The following is a 19,749-nucleotide window of genomic DNA, read 5'->3' as shown; positions in this document are numbered from 1 at the left end:
CTTGAAAATTCTCTTCTCCTGGCTGAACAGTCTCAACTCTCTCAGTCTCTCCCTGTATGATAGATGCTCCAGGCTCTTAAGTCATTTTTGGAACCCTTCACTGGAGTCACACCTACAGTATGTCCATGTCTGTCTTGTACTGGGAAGCCCAGATAATATTTTTTTTCATTCATTTTCCATCCCTTTGAATAGAAGTAAGCAAATATTTATTTTTAGTCATACAAATGTTACTGATCATTGGTGAGCGGATCAGATTTACCTTGGAAACGTGATTTAGACACCCAAAATTTTTGTCTAGCATCAGTAAAAATAAAATTGAATAAAATTTGAGAAGTCCATACTGACCAAGTTCATTATATCTTAAAAAGAATAGGTACTATAAAAAATGTTTAACTGTTTAAAAATTCCATTCTAATGTAAGATAATAAATTCCATGGTTATGTATATGTCTAGTCAACTAAGTATTTCCAGTGAAAAGTGTTTCTAATCAGGGTAACAAAAAAGCATGGCAGAGTTTTCTTTATTTATAATAAGATTTCTATAACATTTAATTCTACAAAATGCAGACTGTTATAGCTTTTCCTAATTGAAACATATTAACACACTGCTAAAGTTTCAGAACTAAGAAAAATAAAATGTTCTCACTCATTTAGAGTGAGAACACTCACTGTTAGAGAGAAATAAAACACTTAAAAGTATTTAAAGATCTGTTTGGAAAAAAAAAAAACAAACTTGAATATGCCACAGATCTTTTTCAAAACGAAGGGGTTTTGTTATCAGTTCTTCAGAATTTAAGTAGTAAATGTAGCTACAATTTACCTTGTATATCTGCAGTAGCACATCTGTCCAAGCTCGTTTGCTCATTGTCTCAAATATGCTGTCCTCCAGAATGAATAGATGCTTGTCGCTAAGTATATCTGAGGTTTTCACATCTACTTTTCTCAACTCATCCTTCAGATAAAGGAATGGGATTTATTGTTGGTATGTGTTTCAGCAGTTTGGATATGACATTCATAAGAGGACAATAATGAATCGATGGCATAAATGACTGAGAACGTCTACTGTAGTGCAATAGTGATCAGCATTAGAACTACTAGTCTTCAAATGATCGACACTAAACATGTGGTCTTTCTTAAAAAAAGAACAAAAAATGAAACAAAACAAACAAACACAAAAAAAACATACCTACCTTCAGAACAGTTTGCATTTTAATCCATTTCTTATAATCATCAGGTTCAAGCAGAAATTCTGGCATAACATAAGGAAGATATGCTCCTTGGCTTCTGAAATTGTGAAGCAGAAAAAGTTAATAGGTACGCAAGATAATTCTTTTTAGGAGCGGTCCAAGTTTTTCAACTTGCTCAACCTATGTGTAAGCTCTTCTGAGTTCTGAGTACACTTTGGACTAATGATTCAGTTCTATTAATTGCTTTAGAGAGCTTCTATTTATGAAGTTTATGTTCAATTCCTATGCCGACAACTAAATGCTAAAAGAAAACATAAGTCTGGAAAGACTGGCTTCTTTATGAGAATTGCTCCTCCAAAAAGAATTTTTTGTAGCACGAAGCATCAAAACACATAATACCCATTTCCATATGAAAGCCAAAGGACCAGTGTTACATGACATTAGTAGAATTAGAACTTGATGCTTTTATCTGTCTGCAGGTCTGATATTGGAAGTCTTATGGGTGTAAGCAAACGTATTTCAAAACTCTGTTAATTGTTAAACTGGCCTGCCATCTGTTCTCAAGTGACTAAGAAAAGTAAGTGCAGTAGCACTTTAGTAGGAAAAGTAAGTGCAGTAGCAAAAGGCGACTTCATTAGACTGAATAACAAAAAAGCTAACTTCCAAGTAAAGAAAGAATATTCCTCAACTCAAATGACACAGTTTAAACTAATGTTGCTGGAAAGAAAGGAAAGTAAGGAAGAATTCTTAAGTTTATCCTTCTCAGCGGAGCAGAAATTTTCCCAACTTTTAGGTCAGAAAGATTATCCCAATGTATATAGATCTACATTGTTCTCTGTGTTTTTAACATGGCTAATGAGAATAATAAGCAGGTGAACTTTTCTTGTTATATAACCAGTCTCTCATACAAATGACGTGATCATACTTTTCTGGTACCATACAGTCCTAATTCAATTTACTTTGTACATTAAAAGTCATACATCGTAGTTTGAAAGCAGGATCATGACAACTTATCTCTCTTCCCGCAGAATTATATTTTGCTGCCAACAGCAGATTTTTTGTCTCCGTATTTTACACAGTGACATTATCTTCCCAGATCATTGAAACTTCATGTTTCGTACAATTATCTAGCATGTTTTTTAAAACACAAATATTTTAATCAAGGACCCAAAACAGCATCAAATTAGTAGACTGGTTCTAAAACTCACCATGTCTGAAATTCCCATTTTCCATTAAGTCATAAACTCTGTCCCATTAGATCCCTTTAAAACTGTAGTTCTTCCCAAATGATAAAAGAAGGAAGCTATACAACATTCATCTTTTCAGGTGTCCTATCTTTCTTTCAATGTTTTTACTGGGTAGATATATGGGAATAGGCGTAATCTACAATTTTCATCCTCAGAAAAGCTAGATAGCAATGTTACACATCATCATAGTAAAGATGGGTTCTAGATAACTGAATGTTTGCATAACTGGCTGCATTTTGTTCTTGAGGAACACTGCCTTAAAAAAATTCCTCCTCATTAAGGTCAATATTTAATACGAAGTCGTTCTCCAAGACCAGTATTTTCACACTGTCAAGATGTTTTTCCTGAAGACATAAAGCTTGAAACAAATTAGTTAGTTGTATTGTAAAATACCCAAACTTTTCCTTCACTGCTGTGGTAATGTATGAAGGAAACCTGTTGAGGGAAAGAAAATAAAACTGATACTTGGAACATTGCTTGAAACAGCAAACCACATCCACCTACTTTAGCAAGTGGAAAATTTGAAAGACGAATTATGCTTTACTTGATCCATGCTGACCAGAAAGTCGTGGTTTGGGGGAGAAAGTTGAGGACTGTATGTTTCTATTCTCAGAGCGCTCTCCTGGGCTTCTTCAGGAGAAAATCTGCACTTTCCACAAATAACAATGAACATGCAGATCACAGATGAATTACTCATATATAGGCTGGCTCTAGATGTCTACAGACATCAGACATTTTTGTACTACAACCTATAAACACTCTTAAATAACAACTTGTGAAGAAATGCAAATATTCTAGGTGATCCTAAAATGCACAAGTAGTAAAAGAATATCCATAAATCGGGAACAATGAAGAAATCTGATAGGATTCACACAAAATAGGAGAGGCAGAAACTAAGAGGATGTGGTAATGCTAAGCACATACTGAACAACAATTTCATTATCCAGTGTCAAATACATATAAGCTCAGGAGTCCAGCTAGAACTGCTTTTCTATGGCAACCTGTATAATTTTGCTAGGATTCTTATGGATTACTACTTCATTTCCAATCATCAGACCTCATAAATCATCAGTCATCGATGTATCTGTGTACTGAGGCGCTGAACTTAGCCTTGACCAATTGGCTGCTGCTCCAATTCTGCTCTGAATATGTCAGTGAGTTAACAGACAAAACTCAGTAAGACACAGTTTTTATTAAAATTTAGCTATTAAATAACTTTCCAAATTGCCCAAGAAACCACCTTAGAAACACTTAAGTATTTCTTTCCAATTGCTGTTATGCTTAGCAAAAGGGGTTGGGATCCACTTACACCAATACTCATAATTTTAAGGTAGGCAACCAACATCATGTATGCTAGTTTCAAGATACCTAGATTCCATGGAATATCAACAGGAAGACTGGACAAAAGAGCCATCAGACTCCACCATGAGAAAATTTTGACCCTATCTAGGCATGCTCCAAAAGTATTTCATGAAAACTCTTTAAGGAAAATTCTCTGAATTAGTATTTTGATTGAAGCTCCTGAATAGACTTTGTTAGGGGTAGCTTCAAGTGTAAGGTATGCAAAACGACAGACACCTGACTGCCTCCTTGCCAGAAGCTGCCAGAATATATAAACAAAATAAGGTATATTGGAAGACCTTTCTGGTACAACCTTAATGTAAGTAGATTAATGACGTTCTTTCATTTCTTCATCTCTGTCTTGAAGAAATATTTACACTTGTGTTGTTCATTGCCAGTGTTATGAATAAATGTATACTCTCAGCTTCACAGCACACACACCACACTAGCCAAATTCAAAAAGTGCTAATCAATGATGATATTGCTCTGCCACTGCTGCAATGGCTCCTCCAAATCATCTGCCACAATATTACCTAGGATGCACAGAACAATGCTATTCTGCCTCTTCTTAAAAACAAATGACATGGTTGAAAGTTGCAAATAAAGGTCCGGTGTTGTTGGACCGAGAGGAAAACCTTGCTTTCATTTCCCTGTTAACATTGTAAATGCTTTATCTCAAAGCCCATGATTTTCACTGCGTCTATAGACTTGGTTGCTGTGGTACAGACAGCAGTCATTCTGTTATTGATGCAGGGAGAGCTTTATTTATTTATTTATTTAAAGATAGCTAAATTAAACAAGTTGTGCACAGCACTTTTTACCATCTTCTATCAGGCTTTTTGATTCAGTGCATTGTGAAAGCTTATGGGATCTAATGAGGCAACTCAGCACACCCAGGAAGATGGAATTTTTGAAAGTACAATTGTATAATCAAACAGAAAGAGGTGTTTGAGATAATGGTAGACAAACAGCATGGTTTCTTGTTTCCGTAAAGTTTTTAGAAGTTGTAATTGATCATTCTTTGGAATACTTCTGTTGATAAATGTCTTGGAAAAGATACCTGTTGAATGCACTACACTGAGTATAATTATGCTTTCAAACCTTAAAATATCAGACACATTCCTTGTTAGGTCTGCTGGTATATCACTGCAGCTACTGGCCCTTCTGTTACATAAGGAGCAGTGTGCCTTGGTCTTGTTATGAATCAGATACAGCTACACCACTGTTCATTATTCTCAAATGAAAAGCTTGTATTTAGAACAGCACGTAAATGACAGTTTTTAAATGGCTTTACAGCCTCCTAAACACCAGGTGAGGATGCTAAAAAGATGCAGAGATGCTGTGTTTCGGGATTTCTAGCAACCTCTAAGGATGTCATGACATTAGACTTTCTCTGAAGTTAATTTTCTTTGCTGTTTCCCAGCAGCAACAGCCAAGAAGGATGAAGAATAATTTATTAACCTTTTTTGATTTGGACCATCTTTGTCAGTTGTTCCCTATTATATGACAAGATAAGATCATCAATGAAGATAGCCAATAGTTAAATCTGTTCAGCAGCAGGAATAGTGCTTCTATTTCTTGGCATATTATTAATATGAAAGACTAACAGATTAGAAAGCCAGTCTATACAATTTTTGCTAAAGCCAGTAATTACAGGACATAGAGCATCCGTGGAATGTCAAGATCATTAACGACAAACCTGATCTGACTATCTACCGAGTCTGTTTAAGAAATGAGGTTGAGAGTCATCTTCTTTCATAATTAAGGGAGCGGAGTTCCTGTGGAATTCCTGTGCTGGATATGGCCCTACCAAAGGACACCTCAATTAGTGTAAACTGCAGAGGATAACCTTGGTAAAAATTAATTAACATTTATAATACACTAATCTTAAACCACAAAAGATATACTATAAAGGAAACCCTGAACCTACTTTATATTGTTCAGTTGGAATTACGTTTGAACTATGCTAATAAAAAAAGTGTAAAGAAAAGAGGTGCATATTTTATTATACATATACTTACTTAAGAAAAGCAAGCAATGTAGAATGCTGCTGGTGGAGCTGTAACATTCGTTCAACTGGATCAAGGGGCAATGACTTGCTCGATGTAATGCCTGGTAACAGCTGTCCACTCAGATGGAATAACATGTCATAAACAGTCTTAGTATCTTTGCCAAGGTTTTGTTTAAAACCTGTTTCTTGTGAAGAGGTCATCTGGACTTTACACACATCACTAAAAGAGAAAAAGCTTCTGGTATTATTCTTTTAAATGCACAAAACAACCTAACATTATATATATATCACAATGATGAATTTAATAAACCAAGAAGTAAAAACAGCAGCAAGAAGGCTGAAAAGTATAGCACTTTTTTTCTTTTTAAAGAACTTTCATAATAATGTAAGAACTGAACTGTGCGGAATATTTAATAAGTATATGTGAAATATTTCATAAATAATTTCTGCCAAACATAACTTTGATTTCTATCATGTTTATAAATGCCTATGTGTTTGTGTCCCAGGAGACTGGCTTCTTTGTTATTTAGTAGCAAGCTAGATAGTGGCATCACTTAGTTGATCTTAAGACTGATATATTTCCAGGGTGTTTGCAAGACTGTTGATTACAAAATTTGCTTTCCCATCTGTTTCTTGATCTCAGAGTATGTAGGGGAAAAAAGACATACTGATAAAACATTTATGACACCAAAGAAGGGACAATTGCTAGAACTGTGTTCATTCTGGGAGAAGAATCAATTTCAGTTAACACGGTGATATATAGTTTGAACTGCATATTTAACTTACACAGCATTAGAATTTATTAGAGCATCGTAGTTGGAAATATATTTTAGAAAATGAAAAATAACACCTGAATGACATTTTCATATAAATAGCACACAGATGCTACAATTTTAATATATAACTGTGCATTAGAGTGTGTTTATATTCCTCGGATCGTATCCAAAACACATTAGCATATATGTTAACATTTTATTAGGCACACATAAGTTAGCTTTAAGCAGATATGAATTACCGTCTTAGTGAATATGGTATTGAAACAGGATTTTGTCCCTTCGACCAACCAAAGAGAGTGAACCAATTCTTAACAGCAGTTAGGGTTTTCTGAAAGAAGATGTACTCCTCTTTATCTTCATCAGGAAAAAATGACAATTCAAATTTATTTTCTCTCCCGTCATTTTGACTGTCAGCTTCACTCTCATCACTCATCTTTTCATCACTCTCACTTTCAAAAGTAGAATCTGACTCTGAATGATACACACAAAAAAAACCAGAAAGATTCCTTATTTCACTTTTGTCTACTACAAAACCAATATTTTTTTAACACAAATGTTTTCAGAAAACAAAAAACTGGCAGACAATGGATGATCAACTTATTTCAGGAGTAAACAATTTAAGTGACACATAAACATCTTGGGAATAGAACAAGTTATATTCTTGGAATCTAATTTCACTTAAAGAAAAAAAATATTAGCCAATTAGAAAAAATAAATTCAGGCACAGCTTACAAAACCACAAGCAGTGTTCTTAAAGTCTTACATACAGTTCCAGTTAGCTTTACCAGCTAGTCAATGCCTAGTTCCCCACTCCAATCACATAGCATGACTCAAAAACTGTTTGAACAGGTCAGCTAATTGGGTATTGTATATGTATAACTAAGCGTATATCCCGATCTGTAAGCCTTTGGACTTTTCTCCCCTCTGTTACGCCTTTTCTCTCCTAAATTCTGACCTGGTCAAAACTTAGATTACATATCTTAACAACTAGTTAAAACAACTAGTAGTTGTTAACAAAAATCAACAACAATATTATTGCATAAAAGATAACAACGGAATAATTTTCCTCATAGCACAAATAACTTAGAGGATTCCATCCTTGAAGGTGTATTACCACCGTTGCAGTTTTAACGTTTCTTTAAATGATGCAAAAATAAAACTAACTATTACCTTGGACAGTGAATAAAAAGTCTTTTTAGGATTTAAAAAGAAAAAAAAAAACAATACAGAGGAAGAGATTCATCCTTTTTAAGATCATCATGCAGCCAGATCTGAGTTTGTGCAATCCTGCCAGCTGACAAGATTACTTTTCTCATCTTGTCACTGCTACCTTCACCAGAGTTTATTGCCTTGTTAGATCTGAAACTGAGTTACTCTTTTGAACCCATTCCATTAAAAATGAATCATGTTGGTAAAGAGCTACTATTTAATCTGTTTAACTACCCCTATTTGTCTTGGCAATACCTAGAGAACGATCACACAAACATCAGCAGATCTGCAAGAGTGGAATCCTAGCAGTGATGAAACAGCAGCAGTAACTTCTGCTGTTCTAACTTCCTAGTTAGAAAACTAACAGTTGAAAGAAGAGAGACGTCAACAGCCTCAGATACTAGTCACGTGACAACCTTATAGAAATTCTATTACTCTTAGTTCATACACAACAGCACCTTAACTGAGCCCTTGTATCAGGTTTGCGGGGCAAGGTTTTGGTAGCGAGGAAGGCTACATGGGTGGCTTCTGTGAGAAGCTGCTAGGAGCTGTGTCCAACAGAGGCAATGGCCGCCAGCTCCAAGATGGACTTGCTGCTGACCAAGGCCAATCCAGTCAGTGACAGCAGTAGCACCTGATAACATATTTTAGAAGGGGAAAAAACTGCTGCACAAGAGCAGCTGGAGAGAGAAGTGAGAATATGTGAGAGCAACAATTCTGCAGACACCAAGGTCAATGAAGAAGGAGGGGGAGGAGGCGCTCCAGGTGCCGAAGCGGAGATTCCCCTGCAGCCCGCGTTGAAGACCATGGTGAGGCAGGCTGTCCCCCTGCATCCCATTGGAGGTTAATGGTGGAGCAGAAATCCACCTGCGGCCCATGGAGACCCCACACCGGAGCAGGTGAATGCAATTGAAGGAGGCTGTGACCCCGTGGACAGCCCACACTAGACTAGGCTGCTGACAGGATCTGTGGACCCATGGAGAGAGAAGCCCATGCTGGAGCAGGTTTGCTAGCTGGACTTGTGACCCCGTGGGGAACCCACGCTGGAGAAGTTTGTGAAGAACTGTAGCCCACAGAAAAGACTCACGTTGGAGAAGTTTGTGGAGGAACATCTCCCGTGGTGGGACCCCTCACTGGACCAGGGAAGTAAAGTTGAGCCCAGAAGAAGGGAGGGGTGGGGTAAGGTGTTTAAAGATTTATTTTTTATTTCTCATTATCCTCCTCTGATTTGATAGGTAATAAATTAAGTTAATTTTCCCCAAGTCAAGTCTGTTTTGCCTGTGACAGTAACTGCTGAGTAATTGCTCCCTGTCCTTATGTCAACCCATGAGCCTTTCATTATATTTTGTCTCCCCTGTCCAGCTTAGGAGGGGAGTGATAAAGCAGCTTTGGTGTGCACCTGGCATCCAGCCAGGGTCAACCCACCACAGCCCCACTGACAATGGTTGTTTTTATACAGTACTTGATAAATGCAATAAAAATGTCAAAGTCTAACCTGTGCGTACAACTAGACCTTTGCAGAATACAGCATGTTTACAGAGTGAATGTTCATGACTACAGAAGCAACACTCTTCTTGGGAACTAATCCCTTAGGTTTGTTCAGTAGTTATTTTTCTCCTGGCTCCTCCGTCAACATGTTATTTCAAAAGGGGACCTTGACATTTTTTGGTGGGTTGTGGGGTGTTTTTGGTGTTTTTTGTTTGTTTGTTTGGGGTTTTTTTTTACTAGTTTGACTGATTTCCCTTCCACTTAGTCTACTAAAATGAAGGAGAGTGTTTTCTGCTTCTATACTCTAGGCCAGGTTTCCCATGGTGTTACAGGAGAGGACAGACTCCCCAATATTCACTGATTGTGTGAGCAGAAGCATTCCAGGCAAAGCTTACAAATGTGAAACATAGCTCTTGAAAGCAGTAAGCTGAAAAGCAGTTGTAAGAGCTCAAAATGTTGGAAGTGAACAGCTGCACTATACCTGACTGAGAATCTTCATAGGTTGAGTCAGTGGTTGCACCAAAGGAACTTGAGGAAGTACTATGGGAAAGTGACTGTGGAGTACAACGTGGATGCAGAACAACTTCTCCACTACTGCATTCCTTACTGTCTACAAAACAAGATTACAAGCTGTGGTTGAGAAAACATATTTTATTGTCTGTGCTTGAAAAGTATAAACTGATATCTGCTTCTACATTTTTCTATTTTGTGCTTCAGTTAATCAAGTAACAGTTCTCATTTGACTCACAATGAGAATCCCACTTTGGTCATTAGACCAGGGACAAAAAAAAATTACCTGCGTATTTTTCCCATTAAGTCTACATTTTACAGGATGGGTCTTCACACTTGCTGAAAAGCACGTATCAGAACAGCGCTAATTCAAGAATTCTAAGTAATGAACAAAATGTTCTTAAGGAATTTTTGATCCCAGCTCTGTAATGAGTCTCAGCATACCATTATCAAGCTCTTTCAGACTCAACAACACATATTTTTACAAACCAAACTCAAAAGTAAGCTCTATCAATCCATTAGTTCTGTCAGAACATTTATTCTGACATTCTCATGTTGGCCTGTGATAGGATTAGAGGACCCTCTGCTAGCTATCTCTGACATCAGTCTCCAGAATGAGAGTAGAAGAGGAACCCAGTGTATTTTCTAGAGAAGTAAACACACCAGTAAGAGAAGGAAGAAGTCTGTATGATTATCTTTAATTTTTGATTGCTGGCACTATTGTTTGTACGATTTGGAGCAAATAACACAAGAGCATGTTGTTAGATATGTGGAAGCAAAGACTTCCTGAATAGCTTTCAAAGCCACTGTATTGTATAGATTGTATAGATTGTATTGTATAGATATGGTTTGGTCAAATTAAACGTCATTCCACACCAAAATAGCCTATACAAAACCACATAATATAGACTCAAAACTTCAAAACTGATACAAGCTGATAGTGAAAATAAAACCAATAGGCAAACAATACAGATATTATTATAATATTATTAATATTTCCCATTATTAATGGGAAAACAGTTCTTATAAAATCATCACTCCATTTTTGGCTTAATTCTCAAGGGAAAGTTACAAGCATCTTCAAAAGACCAGCTTGCAAAAATGATCTATTGGTCACAAAAAAATATAAAAATCATCACACATTTACAAAAAATAATACTTTTCCCCCTTTCATATCTTCATTTGATTGCACTATGAACCATGAATTATATGGTACCTATGCTTATCTTCTATAGGGAAAAAAAAAATCATTACCTGTCTTCTTGCTAATCCCTTTTTCAACTTCACAAGTACAATCTCTCTTTTCTCTTAGATAGTCTGAGTAACATACTTATTTAGTTAATGCAGTCTTAGAATTTACAGTCTTCAAAGCTAAATCTATTTCAGACCTAATGACTTGCTTACCTGAAAAACTCATTTATTTCATCAAAATATATCACATCCCAACAACTATAAAAAATACAATAGTTTAGCCCATACTCGAACTTGCTTTGAGCAGGAGCTTGGACTAGATGACCCCCAGAGATTCCTTCCAACCCAAATTATACAATTATTCTAATCTCTACCCATAAGCACAGCTACACATGAAGAGATTACAGACCACTGAGGCAAGAAGAAAGGGAGAAGGGGGCAGGAGGCAGGCAGAGACAGGGCTGGGGAGGGCAGGGTGATGGTGACACAGACAGAGACGTAGAAACAGAGAGGCAGGAAGAGACACGTTGGACATAAAAATAATTCTAGTCTCTGACTGCAGGCTTTTATTAGCCCTTAAAATATCGCTCTGCTCTCCAGCCTTCAAGGACAGTAATTATAAAAAAAATTGCACCTACTTCCAAGAGGCAAATAATGATTGCATTTTATCATAACACCATTTGGCTTTCTTGCCTTTTTCTTTCTTCAGAACATATCCAACTGTTGTCCTAGGAATTGTTGATGATCCCTCTATCAATATAATTTAAATTATGTTCATTTATTCTCTATTGTTTGGTCTGGTTTTCTCTACTCATACTTTAAAAACTTCACAAAACATACTCTAAGATTTAGGCTTGTCCAATATTTTTCAATAAACATTACCTAATCATTTATAACATTTTCAACAAGAAAAAAGAAGCTATTAAACTGTTTTAAAATTTCATTGCAGTATCCCCTTGTAATTAATGAGTAGAAATGTTATCTTGATGATAACATCCCTGTTATCACACTGAAAATATTAATACTACTAGACATAATATAATTTTAAGAGGGAAGGTATTGACTGCTTACTGCTTCTCAAGCTAATTTGTTGATCAGAGCGGTGAAATGCCAAATACGGGTATAAAGTAAGAAGACAATTCTCTGCTGTTGCAGCAACTTGAATTGAGAACCTGTCCAAAACAAAATACAAAAGTTATAGTTTTCTATTTAGCCATGGTAATCGAGATATTTCAGCACAAGAATAAAAGACAGAATGAAGGTGTCCAGATAACTTTTCCCTTCTGTTCTGGTTCAATAGAATACACAGATGGAACTGAACATGACAAAATGCTGAAGTTTAGTATAGTATTTCTACTGCATAGTTTTACTACGAGCATGGATGTATCATTAATCTGAAAGTCCAAGACAGCAGAGATTTCATAAAATAAATGAACTCCGTCCCTCTGAAAAGAAAACACAATTAAAATTACAGCTGACATTTATGAGTATCCTAAAGGAGACTGCTAACTTGCTAAATATATCCTAGAACTTTTGACAGGGGAAGCTTTCTTGAAAAACAACTCCTATTTTGATTTAATGTTTATTCTACAAGACTTTACAGGAATCTCAAAATAAATAGATTCAATTTAAAAACAATGAGATATCGACTGCAATTGCTAGAATATAATAGAAATTGATGTACATGTTCCAGTGTTCACTAGAGTGTCTGCACTGTCTGTAGCAGCCATATTAATGTGTAGCAATCCACCTTTTAACCCTTTTTTCATACTTCACCTCAATCTCTCAGGGTGCAGTCAACAAGCAAGTTATTGCCATCCATTGATCCCTGTTAGCCGTCTGTATGTAAGTTCTTAGCTCATTGCAACTGACAGGTAATGCAACTGAACTGAGTCCTATGTTATTACATAGCTGGTTTCTTACTCCACATTAACTTATCAACTAACATTAATATTAATTAACTATTTTGACTAAGCTGTCAAAGAAAAACACAGTTTAATATTTCAAACAGCATACTGATATCCATCTTGCTTTAGTATATTAAGATTCTATATAAGATTCTATTGAAAATATACCTTGCACAGAATAAAAGAAAATATTTACTATTTTCTTTAAATTACATATTGAAGAATAAATTCCCATTTAATGTAAATTGAGAGTAAATATTAAAAGATATCACAAGACCTTTCTGATTAATTTATAACATAACATAATTAGCTTCTACTGCTTTGTTATAGAATAACATAATCAAGGAAAACAGAAATACTTATAAGTACCAGAAAGTAGCTTTTCTTTCCACTTTCATACTTCCTTCTCCAAATACAACATTCTTAGATACTGCTTTCAGAGGAATTTTATTAAATAGAGAAAGGCTCCAACAAAATCCATAGCCATCTTTCTTATTTGTAATTATTCACATTTGGATTTTAATTTCATAGCTAACAGTTGTTTAAATCAATAATCCAGCTCTGCAATGTTTTGGTTTGTTCTCAGGACATCTCAATCCGACTGGAACTTGGCTGGGAGCAGGGCAAGGGCCTTGGACAGTTTCACCTTGTAGCACAGTATTTCTTTTAGCTAACTTCATGTTTTCTGCTTTTATTCAGCAAAAATCGAAGCAGCAGGACAGATGGTTATGACGGGTATATCAACATCTATCTGTATGTACAAAACGTACACCTTTTTCTACCTTTACCAAGCCATTTAAAGACACACACGATCAATAACTACAACACAGAAAAGGTTGTCAGCTTTCAACTTGTGACTTTACTGTAATAAATGACAAGTCTCAATACTCTACAGGCATACGTTAGATTAACTTCAGACAGTAGAATTGGGGGCAGGGGTAGAAGAAAGCTGTATGAAGGTTAATGAAAGACAGCTCTCAAGTTATATGAAAGTAACTCAGATGTCTGTAATATTGGATTCAGTCAACTTTCCGATTTCTCAGTTTGAGGCGAACATCTCAGCCATCTCCATCCTCAATGCTGATATGAGATTTGGGCATACGCCAAATCTTCATTCATGCTCTGATCTGCACAGTAATGAAACACAAAAAAGCGTGCTTGAGGACAACCACAGTACATCTTAAATAGTTACCCAAATTCAATGAGTGATGCTACTCAAAGCAAAGGTACTACTGCAGAATCTAGAAGATAAAGAAAAGCCATTGTTACAGAGAACATCTGTGTACAAATAAATGCCTCAGACACCACAGTGCTGCTGCAAGAGAAGCTCCTCCCTGCTCCATGCTGCTAACGATCCAACAAGGTCATGCCTCCTTGCCTGCTGTGGTATTACAGTAAGAGAATTCAATACACCAAGCCAACAGCAAATGCAATGCAAATATATTCCTAACTAAGAAATTCAGAAGCTTCAGAGTGTTCATAAAATGAAAAATTGGACAAAGCAGCACCTCTGCTGGCTGAGCACGAGCTCTGAAACAACACCAGGAAACTGGAAGCAACAGTCGTGAGTAAATCCCTGCTGCATTGGACAGTGAACCTCATTTGCCAACTTGACCCTTCATCTAGGGAGGTTTGCTGCTGGGGCTTTGATCTAGGATGCTGTTGAAAGACTGATGCAGCTTGTCTGACCCTTGGCTCTGCTACTCTTCCACACAGGCACCAGTGAAGTTGATAAGGAAACCTGGAACAGATCAGGCACAGCTTTGGGGCAATGATCAAGGGAATGTGGCATAGGTGGTTTTCTCTTCAATCATGCTGGTGAAGGAAAAGATCTTGAGAATGAGTGGATGGATCCTGCAAGTCAACAACTGTTTCTGCAGCTGACACTGACAGCAAGGATTTAGCTCCTGTGACCTAGGATTTAGCTAGGATTTTGGATTTAGGACAGCAAGGATTTAGTTCCTGATCTACCATGGCTGCAGTGACCATGAGATGGTGGAGTTCAGGATTCTGAAAGGAGGAAAACAAGGCAAAATGCCATATCACAACCCTGGAATTCAGAAGAGCAGACTTTAGCCAGCACAGGACCACAAGGTTGAAGAAGGGACTGAAGAACCTGTTATATGGGGAGAGACTGAGTTGTGAGTGTTCAGCCTGGGGAAGAGAAGGCTCAGGGGGATCTTATCTATGTGTATAAATATCTGATGGGAGGGAGTAAAGAAGATGGAGCCAAATTCTTTTCAGTGATGCTCAGTGAGAGAACAAAAAGCAATGGGTACAAACTGAAGTACAGGAAATTCTATCTAGTCATAAGAAAAATAGTAATTTACCATAAGTGTGGCTGAACACTGGAAGAGTCTGCCCAGAGAGGGTTGTGGAGTCTCCATCTTTGGAGATATTCAAAAACCTTGTGGTTCAAATCCACAGAGGAGTGGATTTGAAGAGGGGCCCAGATGATCTCTGGAGGCTCTTTCCAACCTCAGCCGTTCTGTGATAATAAATAGACTCACTTATTGGCTACCTGTTGACTCATCAGCATTAAGTATTTTAACATGGTATTTTCCCAAAAGTGGGATTTGAAAGGAAACTTCAAAAAACCACATGGGTGTCCAGGCCTCCGGCTGCAGGGAGTGCAGAGGCCTGGCTCTTGCCATGGATGGTAGTGGGGACAACACCTGTGTCAGATGTGAACAGGTGAACGATCTCCTTAGCCTGGTGGTTGAGCTGAAGGAGGAAGTGGAGAGGTTGAGGACTATTAGGGAGTGTGAGAGGGAGATCGACTGGTGGGCCCACTCCCTCAGAGTAAGGGAACATGTTGGGGCCTCGCATAAACCAGAGGACCCTCTCCTCACATCTCACCCAGCAATAGAAGGGGACCTCAAAGAAGAGGGGGATCTCAGACAAGAGGGGGAATAGAAACAGGTACTGGCTAGGCGAAGCAGGCAAATCCCCTCCCTGCCACTCCCACTTCCCCAGTTACCCCGGCAGAACTGGTACGGAATCTTGCAGGAGGAACTGGCTGTTGGAGAGGAGGATGGTACATCTAGGCAGGAAGTGCCAGAATGACCAAGTTGCCGTAGACCTAGCATCACAACTAGTTCCAAAAGGAAAAGCAGAAGGGTCATCGTTGTGGGTAACTCTCTATTGAAGGGGGCACAGGCACCAATATGCCATCCTGACCCACTTCACAGGGAAGTCTGCTGCCTCCCTGGGGCACGGGTCAGGGATGTGTTAGACAAAGTTCCTACTCTAGTCAACCCTTCTGATTATTACCCCCTTTTAGTATTTCAGGTGGGCAGTGATGATGTGGGAAGAAGGAGCCCAAAATCAATTAAAAGAGATTTTAAAGCCTTGGGAAGGGTGCTTAAGGGATCGGGAACACAAATAGTGTTCTACTCTATGCCATCAGTGGCTATCATGAGTGAGGAAATTAATAAGAAGAGACAGCAGGTCAACTCGTGGCTTTGGGACTTGTGTTATCGACAGGGCTTTGGGTTTTTTAATCATAGGTTGCTTTATGAGACACCTGGCCTGCTGGTGGCAGGTGGGATGAGCCTGTCCCAGAGGGGGAAAAGAATTTTGGGACAGGAATTAGCAGGGCTCGTTGACAGGGCTTTAAACTAGATATGAGGGGGGAGGGGAGGGATAACTGGGCCTGTTAAGTCTAAACTTAAGGGAAACACGCCAGGGCTTGAGGGATGGTGGACTAGCATGAGCTCTTACTCTACCAATTCATTTCAGAGAAGCGATAGACACCTAGGAATTAAAGAAATACCTGAGACGGGCCTGGTAGGAAATGGGGCCCACGCTCACAAAAAGATGTTCAAACCATTAGCTCATCTGAAGTGCATCTATACCAATGCACGCAGTATGAACAACAAACAGGGGGAGCTTGAAGCCATGATGCACCAGGAAAACTATGACATAGTGGCTATCACGGAAACATGGTGGGATGCCTCACATGACTGGAGTGCCACAATTGAAGGCTACAAATTCTTCAGGAGGGATAGACAGGAAAGGAGAGGTGGTGGAGTGGCTGTGTATGTCAGAGAATGCTATGAGAGCTCAGAAACTAAGTATAGTGATAACAGGGCCAAGAGTGTTTGGATTAGGATAAGGGTAAATAAAGGTGATATCACTGTGGGAGTCTGCTATAGACCTCCCAACCAAAGCAGTGAGGTGGATGAAGCCTTCTATAAGCAACTGGGAGAAATATCGCAGTTGTTTGCCATTGTACTTGCGGGGGACTTTAACCTCCCCGATATCTGCTGGGAATACAACACGGCAGACAAGGAACAATCCAGGAGGTTCCTGGAATGTGTGGAGGATAACTTCCTCATGCAGCTGATAAGTGAGCTGACCAGGGAAAGTGCCCTCCTAGGCCTGCTCCTTGTGAACAAGGAAGAACTTGTGGGAGAAGTAAAGGTTGGAGGCTGTCTAGGGCACAGCGATCATGAGATGATTGAGTTCTCGATCCTTGGAGAAACAAGGAGAAGGGTTACCAAAACCGCCACCTTAGACTTCCAGAGGGCAAATTTTAATCTGTTCAGAAGACTGTTAGACAGAATCCTTTGGGAGGATGCCCTTATGGATACAGGAGTCCAGGAAGGATGGACATACTTCAAGAAAGAAGTCTTAAAGGCACAGGAGCAGGCTGTTCCCATGTGCTGAAAAACAAGTAGGCAGGGAAGGAGGCCAGCCTGGCTAAATAGGGATCTCTTGCTGGATCTCAAAAAAAAAAAAAAAAAAAAAAAAAAAAAAGTCTACGACCTTTGGAAGAGGGGGCAAGTCTCTCATGAAGACTATAGAGATGTAGAGAAGCTATGCAGGGAGAAAATAAGGAGAGCCAAAGTGCAGCTAGAGCTCAACCTGGCTGCAGCTGTTAAGGATAATAAAAATGTTTCTATAAATTCATTAATAACAAGAAGAGGATTAGGGAAAATCTCCCTCCTTTATTGGATGCAGAGGGAAACATAGTTACAAAGGATGAGGAAAAGGCTGAGGTGCCCAATGCCTACTTTGCATCAGTCTTTAGCAGTGGAACTAGTTGTCCCCTGAACACCCAGCCTCAAGAGCTAGGAGACAGGGAGGGGAAGCAGAATGAGAGCATCATGATTAAAGAGGAAGAGATCAGTGGCCTGCTATGCCACTTGGATGCACACAAGACCGGATGGGCTACACCCAAGAGTGCTGAAAGAGTTGGCAGACGTGCTCGCCAAACCGCTTTCCATCATTTACAGGAAGTCATGGCCAACTGGGGAGGTCCCAATGGACTGGAGGGTGGCAAATGTAACATCCATCTACAAGAAAGGCAAAAAGGAGGATCCCGGTAACTATAGGCCTGTCAGTCTAACCTTGATACCAGGGAAGGTCATGGAGCAGGTAACCTTGAGTGCCATAAAAACCCACATAATGGACAACCAGGGGATCAGGCCTAGTCAGCATGGGTTTATGGAAGGCAGGTCCTGCCAGACGAACCTTATCTCGTTCTATGACAAGATTACCAGAATACTGGACGAGGGAAAGGCTGTTAATATTGTATACCTGGACTTTCGAAAAGCATTCAATACTGTCCCCCATACAATTCTCATGGAAAAACTGGCTTCGCACGGCCTGGATGAGCATACGATCTGCTGGATCAAGCACTGGCTGACTGGAAGGTCCCAAAGAGTGGTGCTCAATGGATTTAAATCCAGCTGGCGGCCGGTCACAAGTGGTGTGCCTCAGGGATTAGTGTTGGGACCATTTCTGTTTAACATCTTTATTGATGATCTCGATAAGGACATAGGGTGTACCATCAGCAAGTTTGCAGATGACACCAAGTTAAGCAGGAGTGTTGATTCCCAGGAGGATAGGGAAGCTCTAAAGAGAGACTTAGATAGATTGGATCATTGGGCCAACATCAATGGTATGAGTTTCAACAAGGGCAAGTGCCAGGTCCTGCACTTGGGCCACAATAACCCCATGCAGTGCTACAGGCTTGGGGAAGTGTGGCTGGAGAGCTGCCTGGCAGAAAGAGACCTGGGGGTTCTAATTGACAAGCGGCTGAATATGAGCCAACAGCGTGCCCAGGTAGCCAAGAAAGCCAACGTCATCCTGGCTTGTATTAGAAATAGCGTGGCCAGCAGAAGTAGGGAGGTGATTGTGCCCCTGTACTCAGCACTGGTGAGGCCACACCTCAAGTATTGTGCCCAGTTTTGGGCACCTCAATACAAGAGAGATATTGAGGTGCTGGAGCGAGTGCAGAGGAGGCTAACGAAGCTGGTGAAGGGCCTAGCAAACAAATATGAAGAGTGGTTGAAGGAGCTGGGACTGTTTAGTTTGAGGAGGAGGAGGCTGAGAAGAGACCTCATCACTCTCTACAGTGTCCTTTCAAATAGTTGTAAAGAGGTTGGTGCTGGTCTCTTCTCACAGGTAATTAATGACAGAACAAGAGGGAATGGCTTCAAGCTCCAACAGGGTAGATTTAGACTGAACATTAGGAAAGAATTTTTCACAGAAAGAGTGGTCGGGCATTGGAATAGACTGTCCAGGGAGGTGGTTGAGTCACCATCCCTGGATGTGTTTAAGAGATGTTTAGATGTGGTGTTGGGGGATATGGTGTAGGGGAGAACGTTGTAGAGTAGGGTAGATGGTTGGACTCAATGATCCCAAGGGTCTCTTTCAACCTAGACAATTCTATGATTCTATGATTCAAGAAGAATGAGTCACTAGCTAAAAAAATTACTCATTTGAGTTTCAAAAGATGAGCTCCATTCGTAAGGAAGCGTGGCAGAAAAAACAAAAGTGGTAGGAGGTAAATATTTATCATACACACTTCACCCATTGAGATACTGGGCACCAGACAGAAAAGTGTGCATATTTCGATACAAATATGGCAAAT

At 39.1% G+C, this 19,749-nt stretch overlaps 1 protein-coding gene across 1 annotated transcript in view; it reads right to left on the bottom strand.

Moving 5' to 3' along the window:
• CFAP47 (cilia and flagella associated protein 47) overlaps positions 1-19,749 on the bottom strand; it is a gene marked incomplete at both ends in the record, with an annotated part of 360,013 nt that overhangs the window by 277,711 nt on the left and 62,553 nt on the right. Inside the window, 6 exons of the mRNA XM_082490749.1 lie at positions 820-951; positions 1,190-1,283; positions 5,796-6,005; positions 6,801-7,032; positions 9,740-9,868; positions 12,031-12,131. Coding sequence (XP_082346875.1) covers positions 820-951; positions 1,190-1,283; positions 5,796-6,005; positions 6,801-7,032; positions 9,740-9,868; positions 12,031-12,131 — 898 coding nt within the window. The remainder of the gene's footprint in view (positions 1-819; positions 952-1,189; positions 1,284-5,795; positions 6,006-6,800; positions 7,033-9,739; positions 9,869-12,030; positions 12,132-19,749) is intronic.

The sequence above is a fragment of the Vanellus vanellus genome (assembly GCF_965231255.1).
Source record: "Vanellus vanellus genome assembly, chromosome: 1".
Taxonomy (NCBI): domain Eukaryota; kingdom Metazoa; phylum Chordata; class Aves; order Charadriiformes; family Charadriidae; genus Vanellus; species Vanellus vanellus.
The sequence above is the reverse complement of the archived record's forward strand: the minus strand, read 5'-3'. Positions and strand labels throughout refer to the sequence as shown.